The sequence below is a fragment of the Peromyscus eremicus genome, chromosome 8a, assembly GCF_949786415.1.
Source record: "Peromyscus eremicus chromosome 8a, PerEre_H2_v1, whole genome shotgun sequence".
In the NCBI taxonomy this organism is placed as follows: Eukaryota; Metazoa; Chordata; class Mammalia; order Rodentia; family Cricetidae; genus Peromyscus; species Peromyscus eremicus.
In genome coordinates, this window is record NC_081423.1 from 12,104,778 (window position 1) to 12,120,593 (window position 15,816).

A 15,816-nucleotide genomic window follows, 5' to 3' on the forward strand; every position below is an offset into this window, starting at 1 on the left:
CTTTTCATTGGTTGTAAATCTAATCACATGACCACCTCATCACTGCCGTCTGTACAGACCTCCAGGTTTTCTATGGTAGGTATTGAGATTAAAGGCATGTGTCTCCAATGCTGTCTGTACCCTTGAACACACAGAGAGCTACCTAGCTCTGTCTACCAAGTGCTGGAATTAAAGGCGTGCACCACCACCGCCCAACTTTCTCTATGGCTTGCTAATAGCTCTGACCCCGGGGCAACTTTATTTATTAATATACAAATAAAATCACATTTCAGTACAAATAAAATATCACCACACACAACCATCTGTAACTCCAGTTCTGGGGCTTCTGACACCTTTTTCTGGCTTCTGAAGGCACCAGGCACACATACAGTGCACATATAAATGGGCAAGCAAACCACTCACACACCTAAACTAATAAAAACTTTAAAAAATTTAAGGAAACTCTTTGTCTTAATTAAGGTTTGTATTGCTGTGAAGAGACGTCACAACCACAATAACTCTTATAAGGAAAACATTTCACTGGGGCTGTCTAACAGTCCAGAGGTTTAGTCCATTATTGTCATGGCAGGAAACATGGCAACATCAGGCAGAAATGGTGCTAGAGAAGGAGCTGAGAGTTCTACATCTGGATGGGCAGGCAGCAGGAAGAGAGAGAGCCACTGGGCCTGGCTTCAGCTTCTGAAACTCCAAAGCCCACCCACAGTGACCTACTTCCTCCAACAAGGCCACACCTTGAGGGCCATTTTCATTCAAACCACTACATTCTTATTTTGTTATGACTCAATTTCCCCAAGTGGTTAAAGTCTAATATAGTTAACAAAAAACATGGTCAGGTGTTTTGGCACACACCTTAATCCTAACACTCAAGAAATAGAGGCAGGTGGATCTCTTTGAATTTGAGGCCAACTTGGTATACATAGTGAGTTCAAGGACAGCCAGGGCTATGTAGGGTAACCTTTTCTCAAAAAAACAAACAGAAAGATTGACCAAAAGGCAAGACATTGTATTAATTAGACATACATTCATTGTCTTTTAAGACTCTTTGTCATTAGGCTGTGGTAGTGCAAACCTTTAATCCCAGACTCACAGAGGTTGGCAGATCTCTGTGAGTTTGAGGCCAGCCTGGTCTACAGAGTGAGTTTCAGGATAGCCAGAGCTGTTACATACAGAAATCTTTTCTCAAAAATAAAGCAAAACAAAACAAAAGACTCTGCTAATATTACCACAAGTGGACAAGTATAATCTTAGGAATTTTATCATAAACACAGACCATTCTTAGGTCAATTTCCAAAACCTTGCATAACTCGCTCAGATCTTCTGAGCGTAGCTTTTAGCTTTAACTTTTCTTCGTTGTGTTTTCATCTTTGATTTTTAGTCTCTGTAAAAATCTTATATTATTATATAAAATTCATTTTTATTTTTTAAAAACATATTTTACCTATCTCCTTCTAAGAACTTTTATCTCATTTACACAATTATTATTTCATTTCTGTAAACAAGCATTGGCTCCAAATTAAATACATGATACTTTTTTTTAGTTCTTTTTGAGACAGGGTTTCTCTGTGTAGGTCTGGCTGTCCTGGAACTCATTCTGTAGACAAGGCTGACCTCAAATTCACAGAATACATTGCCTCTGCCTCCTGAGTGCTAGGATTAAAGGCATCCACCATCACCACCAAGCCACATGGTAAAGTTTAAGGAAGTAAGATCACCTATATACATATTGTCAAACTTTCAAAATCTTCTTCTCATGTATATCACATTGTTGTGGGATAATGCTTTTGTACATTGGTTTAATAAAATGCTGATTGGCCATTAACCAGACAGGAAGTACAGGCAGGATAAGCAGACAAGGAAAATTCTGGGAAGAGGAAGGCTGATTCAGGAGATGCCAACATACAGTCCAGGGCACAGCATGTAATGGCATACAGCTAAAGGCTCTGAACATGTGGTGACATATAGATTAACAGAAACGGGCTGAGTTTAAGTGTAAGAGCTAGTCAGTAGTTAGACTGAGCAAATGGCCAAGCAGTTTTAATTATTGTGTGTTTATTTGGGTCTGAGTGTCTGCAGGCCCAGGTGGGACAGGACAAAACTCCAGCTACATTACATCATGGCAGTTTCCCAACCCTCCACTCCCCTCCCTACCACCTACCACCACCCCTCTGCTCCAGATTCACTCCTCTGTTTCCCTTCAGAAAAGAGCTGACCTCCCAGGGATATCAGTGGAATACAGCACAGCAAGTTACAACAAGACTAGGAACAAACCCTCATATCAAGGCTGGACAAGGCCACCCAGTAGGAGGAAAAGGGTCCCAAGAACAGGCAAAAGAACTAGAGACAGCCCCACTCCCACTGTTAGGAGTCCCACAAGAGCACCAAGAAGCAGGTTGGGTGGTGGTGAAACACACATTTAACCCCAGCACTCAGGAGGTGGAGGCAGGTGAATCTCTTTCAGTTCGAGGCCAGCCTGGGCTACAGAGTTGAGTTCCAGGAAAGGCACAAAGCTACACAGAGAAACTCTGTCTTGAAAAACCAAACCAAAACACAACAAAACAAAACAAAACTAAAGAAAAACATACATAAAGAAGACCTAGCTAAGACCCATACAGGATCTGTGATTGTCACTTCAGTCTCTGGGAGCCACCATGAGCCCTGCTTAGTTGATTCTGTGAACTGTGTTCTCCTGGTGTCCTCAAACCCTCTGGCTTCTACAATCCTTGTTCTCCCTCCAAGGGGGTTCCTAAATGGCTGAAACACTTGAAAAAATGTTCAACGTTCTAAGCTATCATGGAAATGCAGATCAAAACTACTTTGTTATTCCATCTTATATCTGTCAGAATGGCTAAAATACAAATACAAGTGACAGCCCATGCTGGAGAGGATGTGGAGCAAGGGGAACACTTCTTCATTGCTGGCAAGAGTACAATCTTCATGGCCACTGAGGAAATCAATATGGTGGTTTCTCAGAAAATTGGGAATCAATCTACCTCAAGACCCAGCTATGCCACTCCTGGGCATATACCCAGAAGAAACTCCATCCTACTGCAAGGACACTTGCTCAGCTATGTTCATTGTGGCTTTATTAATAACACCCAGATGTTGCAAATGACCTAAATGTGCGTCAACCAAATAAAGGATAAAGAAAATGTGGCACTTTACAAAATGGAGTAGTACTCAGCAGTTAAAAAGAAAAAAAAGACATCATGAAATTTGCAGACATATGAATGGAACTAGAAAAAATCATCCTGAATGAGGTAACCCAGAACCAGAAAGATAAACATGGTATAAACTCACTTATAAGTAAATATTAGCTATAAAGTAAAGGATACCCATGAGAAAATCCACAGACACAGAGAGGTTAAGTTACAAGAAGGGCTTAAGGGGGGACATGTTGATCTCCCTGGGAGGGGGAAATAGAATAGATTTTGCAGGTGGACTAGGGGCTTGTGGAGATGAATACAGGAGGGATCAAGCCAGGGGTGGGGTGGAGGGAGAAAGTGCATAGAGAGATGACTGAAATTGGGAGGGGGAGTCTATGGAATATGGAATGTGGAAACCTAGTGCAGTGGAAACTCCCTCCAAGGAGTCTATGAGGGTGACCCTAGCAAAGACTCCTAATATGGGGGATATGGAACCTGAACAGGTCATCTTCTGTAGTCAGGCAAGTCTTTTCAGTGGGGAGACTGGGACACCAACCCAACCACAAGGCCTTTGTCCTGCCTGTAAGGACAATGGTTGTTTTTTGTTTTTTGTTTTTTTTTTTTTTTATTAATACATAGTGTTCTGCCTGCATGCCAGAAGAGGGCGCCAGATCTCATTACAGATGGCTGTGAGCCACCATGTGGTTGCTGGGAATCGAACTCATGACCTCTGGAAGAACAGCCAGTGCTCTTAACCGCTGAGCCATCTCTCCAGCCCGGACAATGGTTCTTAAAGTCCTCCAGTCTTGGGAAACTCCTGTCCTCTTCTCCCATAGGCTAGGACTTGGCCCATCCCCAGTTTCCTGTCCTACTGGTTTAGGACACAGAGCCTTATCTGATGAATAATTTGGGGCTTGAGATGGCCCCTTAAATGGCCCTGGGTACAGTCACATAGCAGACAGCCTGGAACTTTCCTGCTCCTAGCTAGGGAGAGAGGGGCTCAGTACCTCCTGCTTGTCTGTAACTGATGAACTCTGAGTGCACCACATATGAAAATGAGTGGTAACAACTTACCACTTACACAGGCAGCCTAGCTTTGTGAGGGAGGATAGTGACCAGGACAGGAGAAGGGAAGGGAAGAGGTGGCTGGAGAATGGGAGGGTCTGGAGAGGAATAGGAGACAATGGCACCTGCTCAATACAGTTACATGGGACCACTGCAAAGCGAGGCCCCGTCAGCTTGGTCAACACACATTGAGCTCTTCCTGCAGGCCCTGTGTGGCTTTAAGACAGGCAGGGCTGGATGCTGGCCTCGTTCTGGGGACCTCAGGCCTGCTGAGTTGACCAAGGGTCTTTCTGTGTAAACCCTAACTCAGTGCACGGGTGTAGGTCCAAAAAGTGAAGAGGTACAGGAGGCTCTGGGGGACCTCAAACCACCCCATTTGGTGACAAGGACCACTCAGGCTCATATGGATGCACAGAGTTTATTGGACAGAGATACAGGGTCTTTGAGGCTTTGCCTCCTCCAGCCCAGGGTCACCTGGTACACTGGTCCCTCCAGATGGGTGAGCTTGGCTGAGAGGAGGTCATACGATGTGGCGATACAGGACTGAGATCTGAGCTCTCTACTACCTTTTCTCATCTTTCTACTCCTCATCAATGTTATGATCATCCTCATCATCATCATCATCATCATCATCATCGTCTTCAACTTTGTATTTGTCTTTGATATCTTCCTTCACTTTGTTAGTGTTAGAGATGGGCACTGGTTCTCCTGGACGCATCACTGTGTTATAGGTCCATTTGAAGCCGATCCCTTGGAGGCAGACAGGTGAGTGCATCCCATTGACAGTCTGTAGATGCTGGTCTGGACCTCCACTCTCTACAATTGGACGTCCTTTTTTTTTACCAAAGGAAAACTCAGTCCCCTTGTTGGTAATGAAGGTCAGGGAGTTCAGGCACAATCCCACAGTGCCAAGAACCTTTATTACATACTCGTCATCATTCAGAAGAAACTCTTCATAACGGCTTGAACGGACTCCTTTGATATCACTCCAGTTATTTTGAAACTGCAGCTGGATGCTGGAGACAAATCAAGTCATTACAACCTCAAGAATTCCTGTTCTTTTTTTTTTTTTTTTTTTTTTCGGTTTTTCGAGACAGGGTTTCTCTGTGTAGCTTTGCGCCTTTCCTGGAACTCACTTGGTAGCCCAGGCTGGCCTCAAACTCACAGAGATCCGCCTGGCTCTGCCTCCCAAGTGCTGAAATTAAAGGCGTGCGCCGCCGCCGCCACCACCACCCGGCGGTGAATTCCTGTTCTTACTCATAAGTGTGCCCTCTCCTCGTTCTGGTTCACAATACAGTCTCCAGAGGTGCCCAGCTGTGATATGGAAGCCTGGAGTCCTTCCTCCTCTACCTCTTCCACACACAACCCTTCTCACAGGTCCTCATAGAGTCTGGCTCAGGTCATGTATCTGTGCCTGGGTGGATAGATCTACCACTGCAGGTCATTCTGAGCCTGAATCTTTTGCAGGGTCTGCCCAAATTAGTTTCCCATCTGGAGCCTCCTCCCCTGTCTGACCCAAATGAGGCAGCAGCCACAATGAGACCCCTCTGCTCAGGTCAGCAGACCTTACAGGCAGAGTCCAGGGAGACAGGGTCATCTCTCCTAGTGTTGTCAGGAGGGAACAGGAGAGCCCTGGGAGCTGTTCTACCAAGCAAAGAAGTCTTCTACACTATTGCTAATGCCAACTTCCTTCTCTTGCAATGTAAAATACATACCAAATCATACCACAGGTAAAATGCCTGAAGGATATCCCATTGAACTAGAATTTCAGATAACCCTAATTATAAAGATAATTACACTGGAGTAATTTCCAGTGTAAGCAGATTTTGTGTTGCATGGTTTATTTGCTTATTACTGAAATTGATTTATTATTTATTTTGTGCACGTGTGTGTGTGTGTGTGTGTGTGTGTGTGTGTGTGTGTGTATTTGTGTATGTCTATCCATGCAGGCTCACATGTGCCAAGGCCTTAGTGGAGGTGAGAGGAGAACTATTGGATGTTGTTTTCTCCTTCCACTGTGTGGGTACCATGGTTCAGACTCAGGTCAGATTGGCCAGCAAGCACCTTTACCTGCCAGAGCCATCTTGCCAGCCTTTACTTCTATAGTGGTACTGGAGACTGAACCTAGGGTCACTCATGTACTAGGTAAGCCACTAAGCATAGTACCATTTCCCCATCCATTCTTTCTTTCATTTTTACTTTATTTGAAACAGGATCTCACTCTGTGGCCAGGATTTCCTTAAACTTCTTCATGGTGGAAAACCTCCTGCCTCAGCCTCCTGAGTTGTGACATTATTTACATGAGCCACCATGGTGGTCTACAACCCTCTGTCTGCTTTCTACTCTGAGACAGGGTTTACTAAGGTGTCCAGGTTGACCCTGAGGGGCCCTGAAGCACCATTTGGCCTCACATTTGATATTGTCTAGCATCAGCATCTTAGGTAGCTGAGATTACAGGACTGCACCACCAGGCCAGGCTCCAATATTGGATTTTAAAAGCATGGCCATAGACTCTCCAGCAGTTGTGAGGATGAGGAGCGAGGACTCTAGGCTTAATGCCAGCCTGGGATCCATAGGGACACCCTGCCTCATGAAATTGATGGCTATAGACAAAACACAGTGGTATGTCTTGATTTCAACCTCCAATACCACAAAAGTGGTATGGGATTTGTATAAACATGTTGTCAGTTCTGAATTGTGTGTGTTGGCAGTGTATACATGTCTGTTTGCCTGTGTTGTGGAGGCCAAAGTTAGGGGTTGGGTGTCTTTCCTGATCACTGTCCCTGTGTGTGTGTGTCGTGTGTTTGTGTGTGTGTGTGTGTGTGTGGTGTGTTTGTGTGGTGTTGTGGTGGTATGTGTGTGTGTGTTTGCTTGTGATGTGGTATGTGATGTTTGTGGTGTGTGATGTGTGTGGTGTGGTGATGTGTGTGTTGTTGTAGTGGTGGTGGAGTGTGTGTGTGTGTGTCTGTCTGTCTGTCTGTCTGTGATGCATGTTTTGAGCATGCAGAGGCTAGAGCAGGGCACTGACTATCTTTCTCTCTGGCTATCTGCCTTATTGCTTGGTGACAAGGTCTCTCACTGAACGGAAGTTAAGTGTGGCAGCTAGAATGACAGCCCAAGAGCTCCTGAGATGTTCCTGTGGCTGCCCCAGTGCTTAACTCACAGTCCCTCCATCTTCCTTTTGCATGGGTTCTGGGAATCCAACTCAGGTCTTCGTGTTTGCAGAGCAAATACTCTTGCTTACTTTCTGCCATTTTTCCAGGTATGCCACCTTATTTTTCCTAGGCAGAGTCTCCAAGTGACCCTGGAATTGCATTTTGGGTAAGACTCTGGCCAGCTGAGTCCAGCAGGATCTCCCTGTCTGCTCCCGCAGCTTTAGGTTTACAGACTTGTGCTGCTGTTCTCAGCTTTCACACAGGTCCTGGGGACCCAAACTTAGGGCCTCGCACTTGCACAGCAAACATTTTATCTGCTCAGCCTTCTCCCTGTCTCACAACTTCAAATGTTTAAAGGATTAAGATGACCTCAGTATTACACAGGAGACACAGTAAAAGAACATCCATTGATCATCTGTGCTGTGGGCTGTCTTTCTGTATGCTGTGAATATGTGTTGCTGCCATTGGTTAATAAAGAGACTGCTTTGGCCTGTGGTAAGACAGGTTATAGCCAGGAGGAAATCAAAGCAGAGATACAGGGAGAAGAAAGACAGAGTGAGGGGAGATGCTCCAAGCCGCCAAGGGAGCAAGATGTACCAGAACACAGTAAAGACACGAGACTCAAGGCGATACATAGATGAACAGAAATGGGTTGATTTAAGATTTAATAGCTAGCTAGCAATAAGCCTGAGCCATTGACCAAACAGTTTGTAATTAATGTAAAGCCTCTGAATGATTATTATAAAAACGGCTCCTGCAGGACCTGGCAGGACTGAGAAACTTCCATCTACACATCTGAAATTCTATTAACCTTGGGGACTGTGCTTGCATTTAACAAGCTTGGCAACAATAGCACAAGGCCTTTGAGGCATTCTAGGAGAACAGCAGACCTCATGAGGCAGAAGCTGGTGAGGACAGTCAAGCTCTGGTCTGTCCCTAGGGAATGGCTGGCCTTTCTAGAGCAGAGCAAAGGTCCAGAATGGCAGGGTGAACTGCACATCATTTCATGTCCTGTGAAGGTCATTTCATGTCCTGTGAAAGCCAGGACATCTCTCAGACCATGTAAGCAGTTCCTGTGACCTCCAAGGAGCACTAGGACCACCAGAACTATGGGAGGAGAGACCCTTCAGCCTCTATGATCCTTTCTGAATCATAAAGTTGGAGGTACCTCTCCACCTGCCTCCCTGAGGATTGTCTAGTCTGGGCCTAGCCTGGGCATTCCAGATCTGAGTGGGCTAGCTCAGGTGAGGGTTCTAGACAAGCCACAGGAGCAGGCACAACTGGGGAGTGCTACAGGAAGCCAAGGAGCCAGAACCCTACTCACCCCTTGAGGCGTCTGGCCAGTGTATAGAAGATCCGGATGGCCTTGATTTCCCCCTGCTCTTCACCATGAATGTAGAAATAGCTGCCGATTGTATTGCCCAGTATATCTGGGGAAAGTGAGGCAGAAAACACTCAGGGCCACTCTCTCACTCAGAGGCCCTTATGCCTAGGACAGGACACAGGAGGTGAGGGCCACAAAGGAGGTAAGGTACTCACTCTGGGCTCTGCAGGTGGCACCAGCAAGGACAGCCAAGGTCAGCAACAGCAGCATGGCTCCTGAGGGTTTGGGGCACAAGTCCGGTGCTTAGAGCCACAGGGAGATGACAAGACTTCAGAAAGGCTCTGAGGAAAAGACTCAGATTTAAGGGACCTCCATACCCCAGATTGAGACAAGGGAACATTTGAGAACCCTCTTTTTCCACATCTCTAAAGGCTTCAGAAGGGCCCAGGGATGGTTTCCCCCACATGCCCACACTGCAACCCCCCAATGTCACTGTGCTTCCATTCCAACTCAGCTCTTAGCAAGAGATCCCATGATGTCATATCACACTGGGCTCCCCAAAGTCTAAAGCTACTCCTGGAGAAACACCATGTTCCAAACCCCTCCATCTGTCCCTCATGGTTCAGTCTCTATCTGGCTCAACCCATCCTCCATTTCCCCTCTGGCCTCTCCTGCTGCACCAGGCTGGACTGTTGCTCCTTCCTTACCTGTGCTGTGTGGTCTGAGCCCCTTGGGTGGTTCCTTTATATCGACACCACTTAACTATTGTACCTGTGGGACCTCCACAGTCCCGCCCTTGGCAGGGTTTCCTGCAAGAATATGGGTATATATCCGGGACATCCTGGGACACTATTTGTGTTCCTCATCTCTGCTTTTGAACAAATGAACCTCACAGTCCATGCTGTCCTCTGCATTTGCAGAGGACATCCTGTTGAATCCCACCAAGGCACAGAAGTTTCAGAACTGAAAGTGGGAGAATGTGGTTACACTGTTGATTTCCATAAATCCAGACTAAGCAGGTTCCTACAGCCAAGAAATATGATTGTCTCCAGCATATGAGATATGCAGAGTCCTGAGCATATGTGAGGGGAAATCAGATGCATCCTGCTCATGGCTTCTCAGGGAAAAATGGGTCCAGGTCTGTACTGGGAGAATGTGCCGCATAGGTCCCACCGCCCTTCCTTTTATGGGTTGTTACCTAAGATCTTTTCAGAGTTTTCACTTAAAACACCTGCGCCATGCATATCCCTTCCACACACTGCTCATAGCAGCTCCCACCAACTGAGCAGACAGAGTTCTCAACATAGCCCTCAGTTCTCCAGGCAGCCTGAGGCTGGCATCAATACGGTGCCCATTTTATAACCTAAGAAAAGGAGGTACCAAGTGGTTTAGCCCTGGTGTGTCAGCCTCTCCTTGGGACCCACAGATTCTTTCTGCCTCCACCTCTCTGGGACACATGCCTCATCCTCTAGTTCCCAGGAAGTCTGGCCCCAGGTGGACAGTTGTATGGAGGTGGCCAACTCTACCATAGCACCCTCCTGAGCTTGAATCTTTTGCAGGCTCTGTCCAGCTCACAGTTTCCCATCTGGAGCCTCTTCCCCTTTCACCCCAAAGGAGGCACCAGCCACAGTGAGACCCCTCTGCTCAGGCAAGTAGACCAGAGATGGACCTTGACCTCAGTGGGCGTTCTCTGGGACCAGCAAGACAGAACCTCCTCTCCTGGTGTTGTTCAGTGGGAGCTGGAGGTCTCTGGCAGCTGTTGTACTAAGCAAAGAGGAGAAGTCCCCTCTCCACGTCGTCTAGACTATTCTTAACCCCAGGTTTGTTGTTCGTACTTGCTAAGATGCATCCCAAATCAGCCAGCCTCCACAGGAAATGCAGAAAGGATATCCAATTCAATTTGATTTTAGATAACCAATGCATAATATTTTTGTGGAAGTATAGCCCAGGCATTTACCGATTTTTTACTTGTTGGACATTGTTTATTGAATGGGGAGTACCTTGTGCCATGGCATGCTTGCAGAGGTCAGAGAACAGTTTGTTGAAGTCAGTTCTCTCTTTCCCTTGGGTAAGCTCAGGGACCAACCTCAGACTGCCAAGCTTGGCAGCAAGACCCTTACCTGCAGAGTAATTCCAGGCCATCACCTACTTATTTGGAAGTTCTGAGAGTTGAATAGAGCCTGACATATGCTATTTGTCTCTCTGTTTGTCTTTCAGTCTGTCTTTCAGTCTATATCTATCTATCTATCTATCTATCTATCTATCTATCTATCTATCTATCTATCTATGTACCTACTTAACTTGTTTTTTAAACAGGGTCTCACAGATTGAGATTAAACAGATTGGCCTTGACCTTCTTCATGGTGGAAACCTTCCTGCCTCAGCCTCCTGAGTCCTGACATTATGGGCATGAGCCTCCATGCCGGGCTCCAATCCTCTTTTTACTTTATATTTTGAGACAGAGTTCCACTAAGCTGTCCAAGTTGACCTTGAAGTGACTCTGTAGCCAGATTGGTCTGGATTTGTGATCCTCTTGTGCCAACCTCCTGGGATTGCAGGACTGGACCACAAACCAGGCTCCAAACGTTTCATTTTTAAAGTCTAACTATAGCTGAGTGTGGTGTTGCCTGTCTGTGATCTCCAGCACTTGTGAGGAAGAGATGGACAATCCAGGCTTAAGGCTAGCCTGGGCTACATAGTGAGACCCTGTAGACATAGCACAGAATTAAAATATGCTTCTGTTGTCATTACTGAAGTGTGTGTATGAATGCACGTGTTCGAGCATGTGTGGGAGCACATGCATGTTACATATGCATGTGACTATGCAGAGGTCAGAGCAGGACACAGAGTTTCTTCTTTTATCTCTGTCTACCTTAGTGCCTGGTGACATGTCTCTCACTGGCCTTCCAGTTTTCCCCTGGGCTGCCTGGCTGGCCAAAGCGCTCTTGATATCTGCCTGCCTCTTTGCCTGCCATGTCCCATACTGAGGTTATAGATACTCATAGCCATTCAGGATTTTTTTTTTTAACCTGAGTGCTGGGTATCCCAACTCAGGTCCTCAGGTTTGTGGAGGAAGTGCTCTTACTCGTGGGGCCTTCTCGCCTGCTCCCCAACCTTATTTTTTGAGACAGGGTCACTGAACCTGGAGCTTTGTATTTGGGCTAGAATTATGTGGGTGCCGGGAATTCAAACTTAGGGCCTTACACTGCACAGCAAGCACTTTTACTCACTCAACTATCTCCTCAGTACCCCATATTCAGTTTTTAAAGAATAAGGATATGCTAAACATTGTACAGGCCAAGACACCTTTCAAGAGTGTTCACTGTTTGTCTGCAATTTGATTGACCTGGGGGACTGTGCTTGTATTTGACAAACTTGGCAACAGTAACCCAAGATCCCAAGATCCTTAGGGTGCTGTAGGAGAAAGGCAGAGCCCTAGAGGTGGACACTGATGAGGACAGTCAAAATCTGGCCTGTCCCAGGGGACTGGTTGGCCTCTGGAGCAGAGCAAAGGTCCAAAGAAAGGGTCTGCACACCTGGGGTCTGCAAAGCTCTCAGCTCACATGAGCAGTTTCTGTCACTACCAAGAGGCCCTAAGGCCACCAGACTTAACTGGAAGAGAGACCTTCCAGCTTCTATGATCACTTCTGATCCCAAAGTCCCTCCCCATGTGCCTCTCTTATGAGGGGTATCAGCCCTTCCCAAGCCTGGGCATTCCAGCCCTGAGTGGGTTAGCTCAGACCAAAGTGAAGAGCAAGAGACATGGGTAAGGAAGATCAGTGAATCTTCTAAGTAGATAAGCCACAGGAGGTGGGCACAGCCAGGGCATGCTAAGGAAGCCCAGGAGCCATAACCCTACTCACCCCTGATGATGTCCTGGATTTCCACCCTGCCCTTAACCTCTGATTGCCTTGTGTCTCTGAAGAAAGGGAGACAAAATGGAAGGCATTAAGAGAGAGCTAGAGCCAATCCTCACCTCCAGAGTTGACCAGGCAGCTGTGTGGAGGCCTGTGGATTGTGGAGACAATGAAGAAGACAGAACAGAGTCGAGAGGACGGCCAGTCAATGCCGGACAGTGCCTGAGTTGATTTCACAGCCAGCTTATATACAAACTTGCAGGGCAGAAGTAGAACAGTGCATAGCACAGGCATTCAACCATTGTTTACCCTGTCCTTGGGTCAAGGAGCAGGCTGTATCATTTTCTATCTTGATGTACCTCCCAGATGGATGTCAGCAGCCTGAGGCCAGCAGCAGCAGCTTGTGTCTAGCTAGACAGTGTGTTCCTTCCCATGGGCTACTCAGGACTTTCTCACAGCCCTGGAGCAAGCAAGCCTGAACTCTAATGACTCAAATAGACTTCAGATTCAAATTGGGAAACTAAGTCACTGTGGGCTCCCACAGTTCCTCTTTTTTTAATATTTGAGTTGAGCTGGGCGGTGGTGGCGCAAGCCTTTAATCCCAGCACTCGGGAGGCAGAGCCAGGCGGATCTCTGTGAGTTCGAGGCCAGCCTGTGCTACCAAGTGAGTTCCAGGAAAGGCGCAAAGCTACACAGAGAAACCCTGTCTCGAAAAACAAAACAAAACAACAACAACAACAAAAAAATTGAGTTGAAGCAGTAGTAGTCTAGATTATATATCCTTTTTTATTGATTACATAGGCTGATTTTCTATTAGATGATCCATTAGTAAAAATCAAAGCAGCATCTTTTATTGGAATTTGTATTATTATTTTAGGGAAAATTAAAGAATGTATCTATGCAAAGTGTAATAATTTACCAGCAGGAAAATGATTATCAATTTGACCTAAAACTTGAGCAAAAGCAATTGCTCAAGAATCATTATTTTGAAATAGCCAATTAATTTGTTGTTGAGTGAATGGCATATTAATAATCTCAGGCTCTTTGCCAAAGTATTTTTTAGATTTAATTTGACTCTTTTGTATTAGACATGTTACAGGTTGTTAATATGAATTTAACATTTTAACTGATGAAAGAGGAAGATGCAGCCATAAAGGAGAACTGTTTTGTCATAATATTGCTGTAGGTGTAAGTCTAGTGGGTAGGATATATGTTTGTCAAGGTTGATTGTAATCAATGTAATGTATTTGTTGATACCGAATAACACTTTCAACCTGTAAAAGAACCTGTCTTTTTTTTTTTTAGTTAATTGTCTAGGCGAATTAGGATCATTATCTCCTTTAAAATATTATTTAAAGGTTCTAAATCATCAGTAGATAATTTTTAAATAAGATTGCAATCATTGAATATCCCCTAATAACTTCTGGATTTTATTTAAAGTTTTTAACCTTTTTTTAAATTTTTGATGCGTTAGTTTTTCAGGATATAATATATATTCTAAATATTAAAAAGGCAGAATCTTCAGTTATTTTTTGAATTAAAAACCAACCAGAATTAACCTAATGTGGTTAAATCTCCAACATATCTTATAGTTTTCCTTTGAAGTTAGTACAGTTTATATCTCCTTTGGCCTTCTGTAATTTTCATGTATCTTTAGGCTAGGCCTTTTTCCATGTTCTTTTGGATCAGCCAGACATAAACAATTTTTTTAAAATTTTAGTCTTTTGACTTCTCTTGCTTTTTAGAATACATGCAAATTTTCATCAAAGTCCTTTTTCTTGTGGTTTCTTTCCAGCAGTTTAAAACATTGTATAGGTATAACATTTCATGCATAAATAGGTATGCATATATCATAATAAAAACTTACATTTGCATGAATATATAAAAACCTGAATCAGTGTGAAACATTTGAGATCAGTAGCTGGTTTTTTTTTTTAATCAATGAAGAGGCTCAACACTGTTTTAATGTGGGGATGAGGGCATGCTTATGTTTTTCACAGGAAGAAAATAAACACTCACTGCCTGAGTGTTTAATGTGATATATGGAACAGAGAAATGCTGGTCCTGATATTGCTGATGGACATCCAGAGGTGCCAGAGTAAGAGACCTATTGGGCCTGTGTTCCTGATCCACCTGTGTTACATCCTGTGATTTGGGAAGGAAGGGAGATTGTGGTCGCAGTCAATGGTACCCGGCTATTAGATCAACCTGCCACTCAAGAATTCCTTATTGCTCAAAATTTTTATAAACTTATGTTGGAAACTTGCTTCTGCCATGGGGACAATGACAGGACATTCCAGTTCATCAAAACCCATTTGTCACCAGGCATCGGTGGTGCATGCCTTTAATCCCAGCACTAGGGTGGCAGAGCCAGATGGATCTCTGTGAGTTTGAGGCCTGCCTGATCTATAGGGTGAGATCCAGGACAGGCACCAAAACTATATAGAAAAACCCTGTCTCAAAAAACAAAAACAAAAACACAAAAACAAAAAAACCTGTTTGTCCTTTGATTGAGACTGTTTTAGCGTATGTTACATTGCCCTATGTCCTTGTAGTTGGAGAGGTACTTTTATAAATAGTTCTATGTTTACTATATCATGTTTTAATTGCATTTTCACTAAGTATATTTCTCAAATAGACAGTCATACTCATATAATAATGTTCAAACAACCTTCTTTTATAATAAAGACAATATATATAAATGATCCATGATTTGATCATAAATGGTTACAAATGATTTAAAAAGCTTTAGATAGATAAGAGCATGTTGTTGGATTAGTTATAGCAGAAATTGCAGCTCTTGTTACCATGCTTGCTACTACTATGATTGTTTCTACTATGCACTACTAAGGCTTTGTCTCAGTCCATTCAGACAGTGGGTTTTGTTAATCAGTTATCTAAGAATGTTTCTATGACATGAATAACACAAAAAGATATAGATATAAGAATGGAACATAAATTGAATGCTTTATATGAGATGGTACAATTTTAGGGAGATGAGCTCCAAAGCCTAAAACTAGAATACTTTTAAAATGTTATGATAATGATGAATGGATTTATATTACATCTTCTATATCTAATGAAAATTTTGTTGGATAGGAAAGAGTTAAGGCACATATTAAAGGAATTTGGCATGATTGTAATGAATCTTGAAATTTGGCTAAATTGCATCAAGAGATTACAAAAATAAAAAAGGCTAAATTAGATTTTGATATGGCTAAAACAGCTAAAAAAAATGTTGGAACAATTTAAAAAGGCTATTCCATCATGCT

At 44.2% G+C, this 15,816-nt stretch overlaps 1 protein-coding gene across 2 annotated transcripts; it reads right to left on the reverse strand.

Annotated features, from left to right (window-relative positions):
- Window positions 1–4,610: 4,610 nt before the first annotated feature.
- LOC131916696 (prostatic spermine-binding protein-like) lies at window positions 4,611–12,870 on the reverse strand. 2 transcript variants are annotated; one of them, XM_059270152.1, is made up of 4 exons: window positions 12,664–12,870; window positions 8,903–8,962; window positions 8,688–8,793; window positions 4,611–5,224 (listed from the first exon to the last, which is right to left on the reverse strand). In XM_059270152.1, the coding sequence occupies exons 1-4, from the start codon at window positions 12,836–12,838 to the stop codon at window positions 4,789–4,791; spliced, it is 777 nt and encodes a 258-aa protein (XP_059126135.1). In that variant the 5' UTR covers window positions 12,839–12,870; the 3' UTR covers window positions 4,611–4,788. The 2 variants fall into 2 exon arrangements, with proteins under 2 accessions (XP_059126135.1, XP_059126136.1); XM_059270153.1 differs by having other exon boundaries at window positions 8,903–9,028; window positions 12,664–12,777.
- Window positions 12,871–15,816: the final 2,946 nt, after the last annotated feature.

Excerpts from the sequence above, each read along its gene's own strand:
- LOC131916696 (XM_059270152.1), bottom strand. The coding sequence starts at position 12,838 with ATGCCTGTGCTATGCACTGTTCTACTTCTGCCCTGCAAGTTTGTATAT. Across the intron at positions 8,963-12,663 it reads CTGCCTGGTCAACTCTGGAG|GAGCCATGCTGCTGTTGCTG; the intron begins GTGAGGATTGGC and ends CCAAACCCTCAG. Across the intron at positions 8,794-8,902 it reads TGCCACCTGCAGAGCCCAGA|ATATACTGGGCAATACAATC; the intron begins GTGAGTACCTTA and ends CACTTTCCCCAG.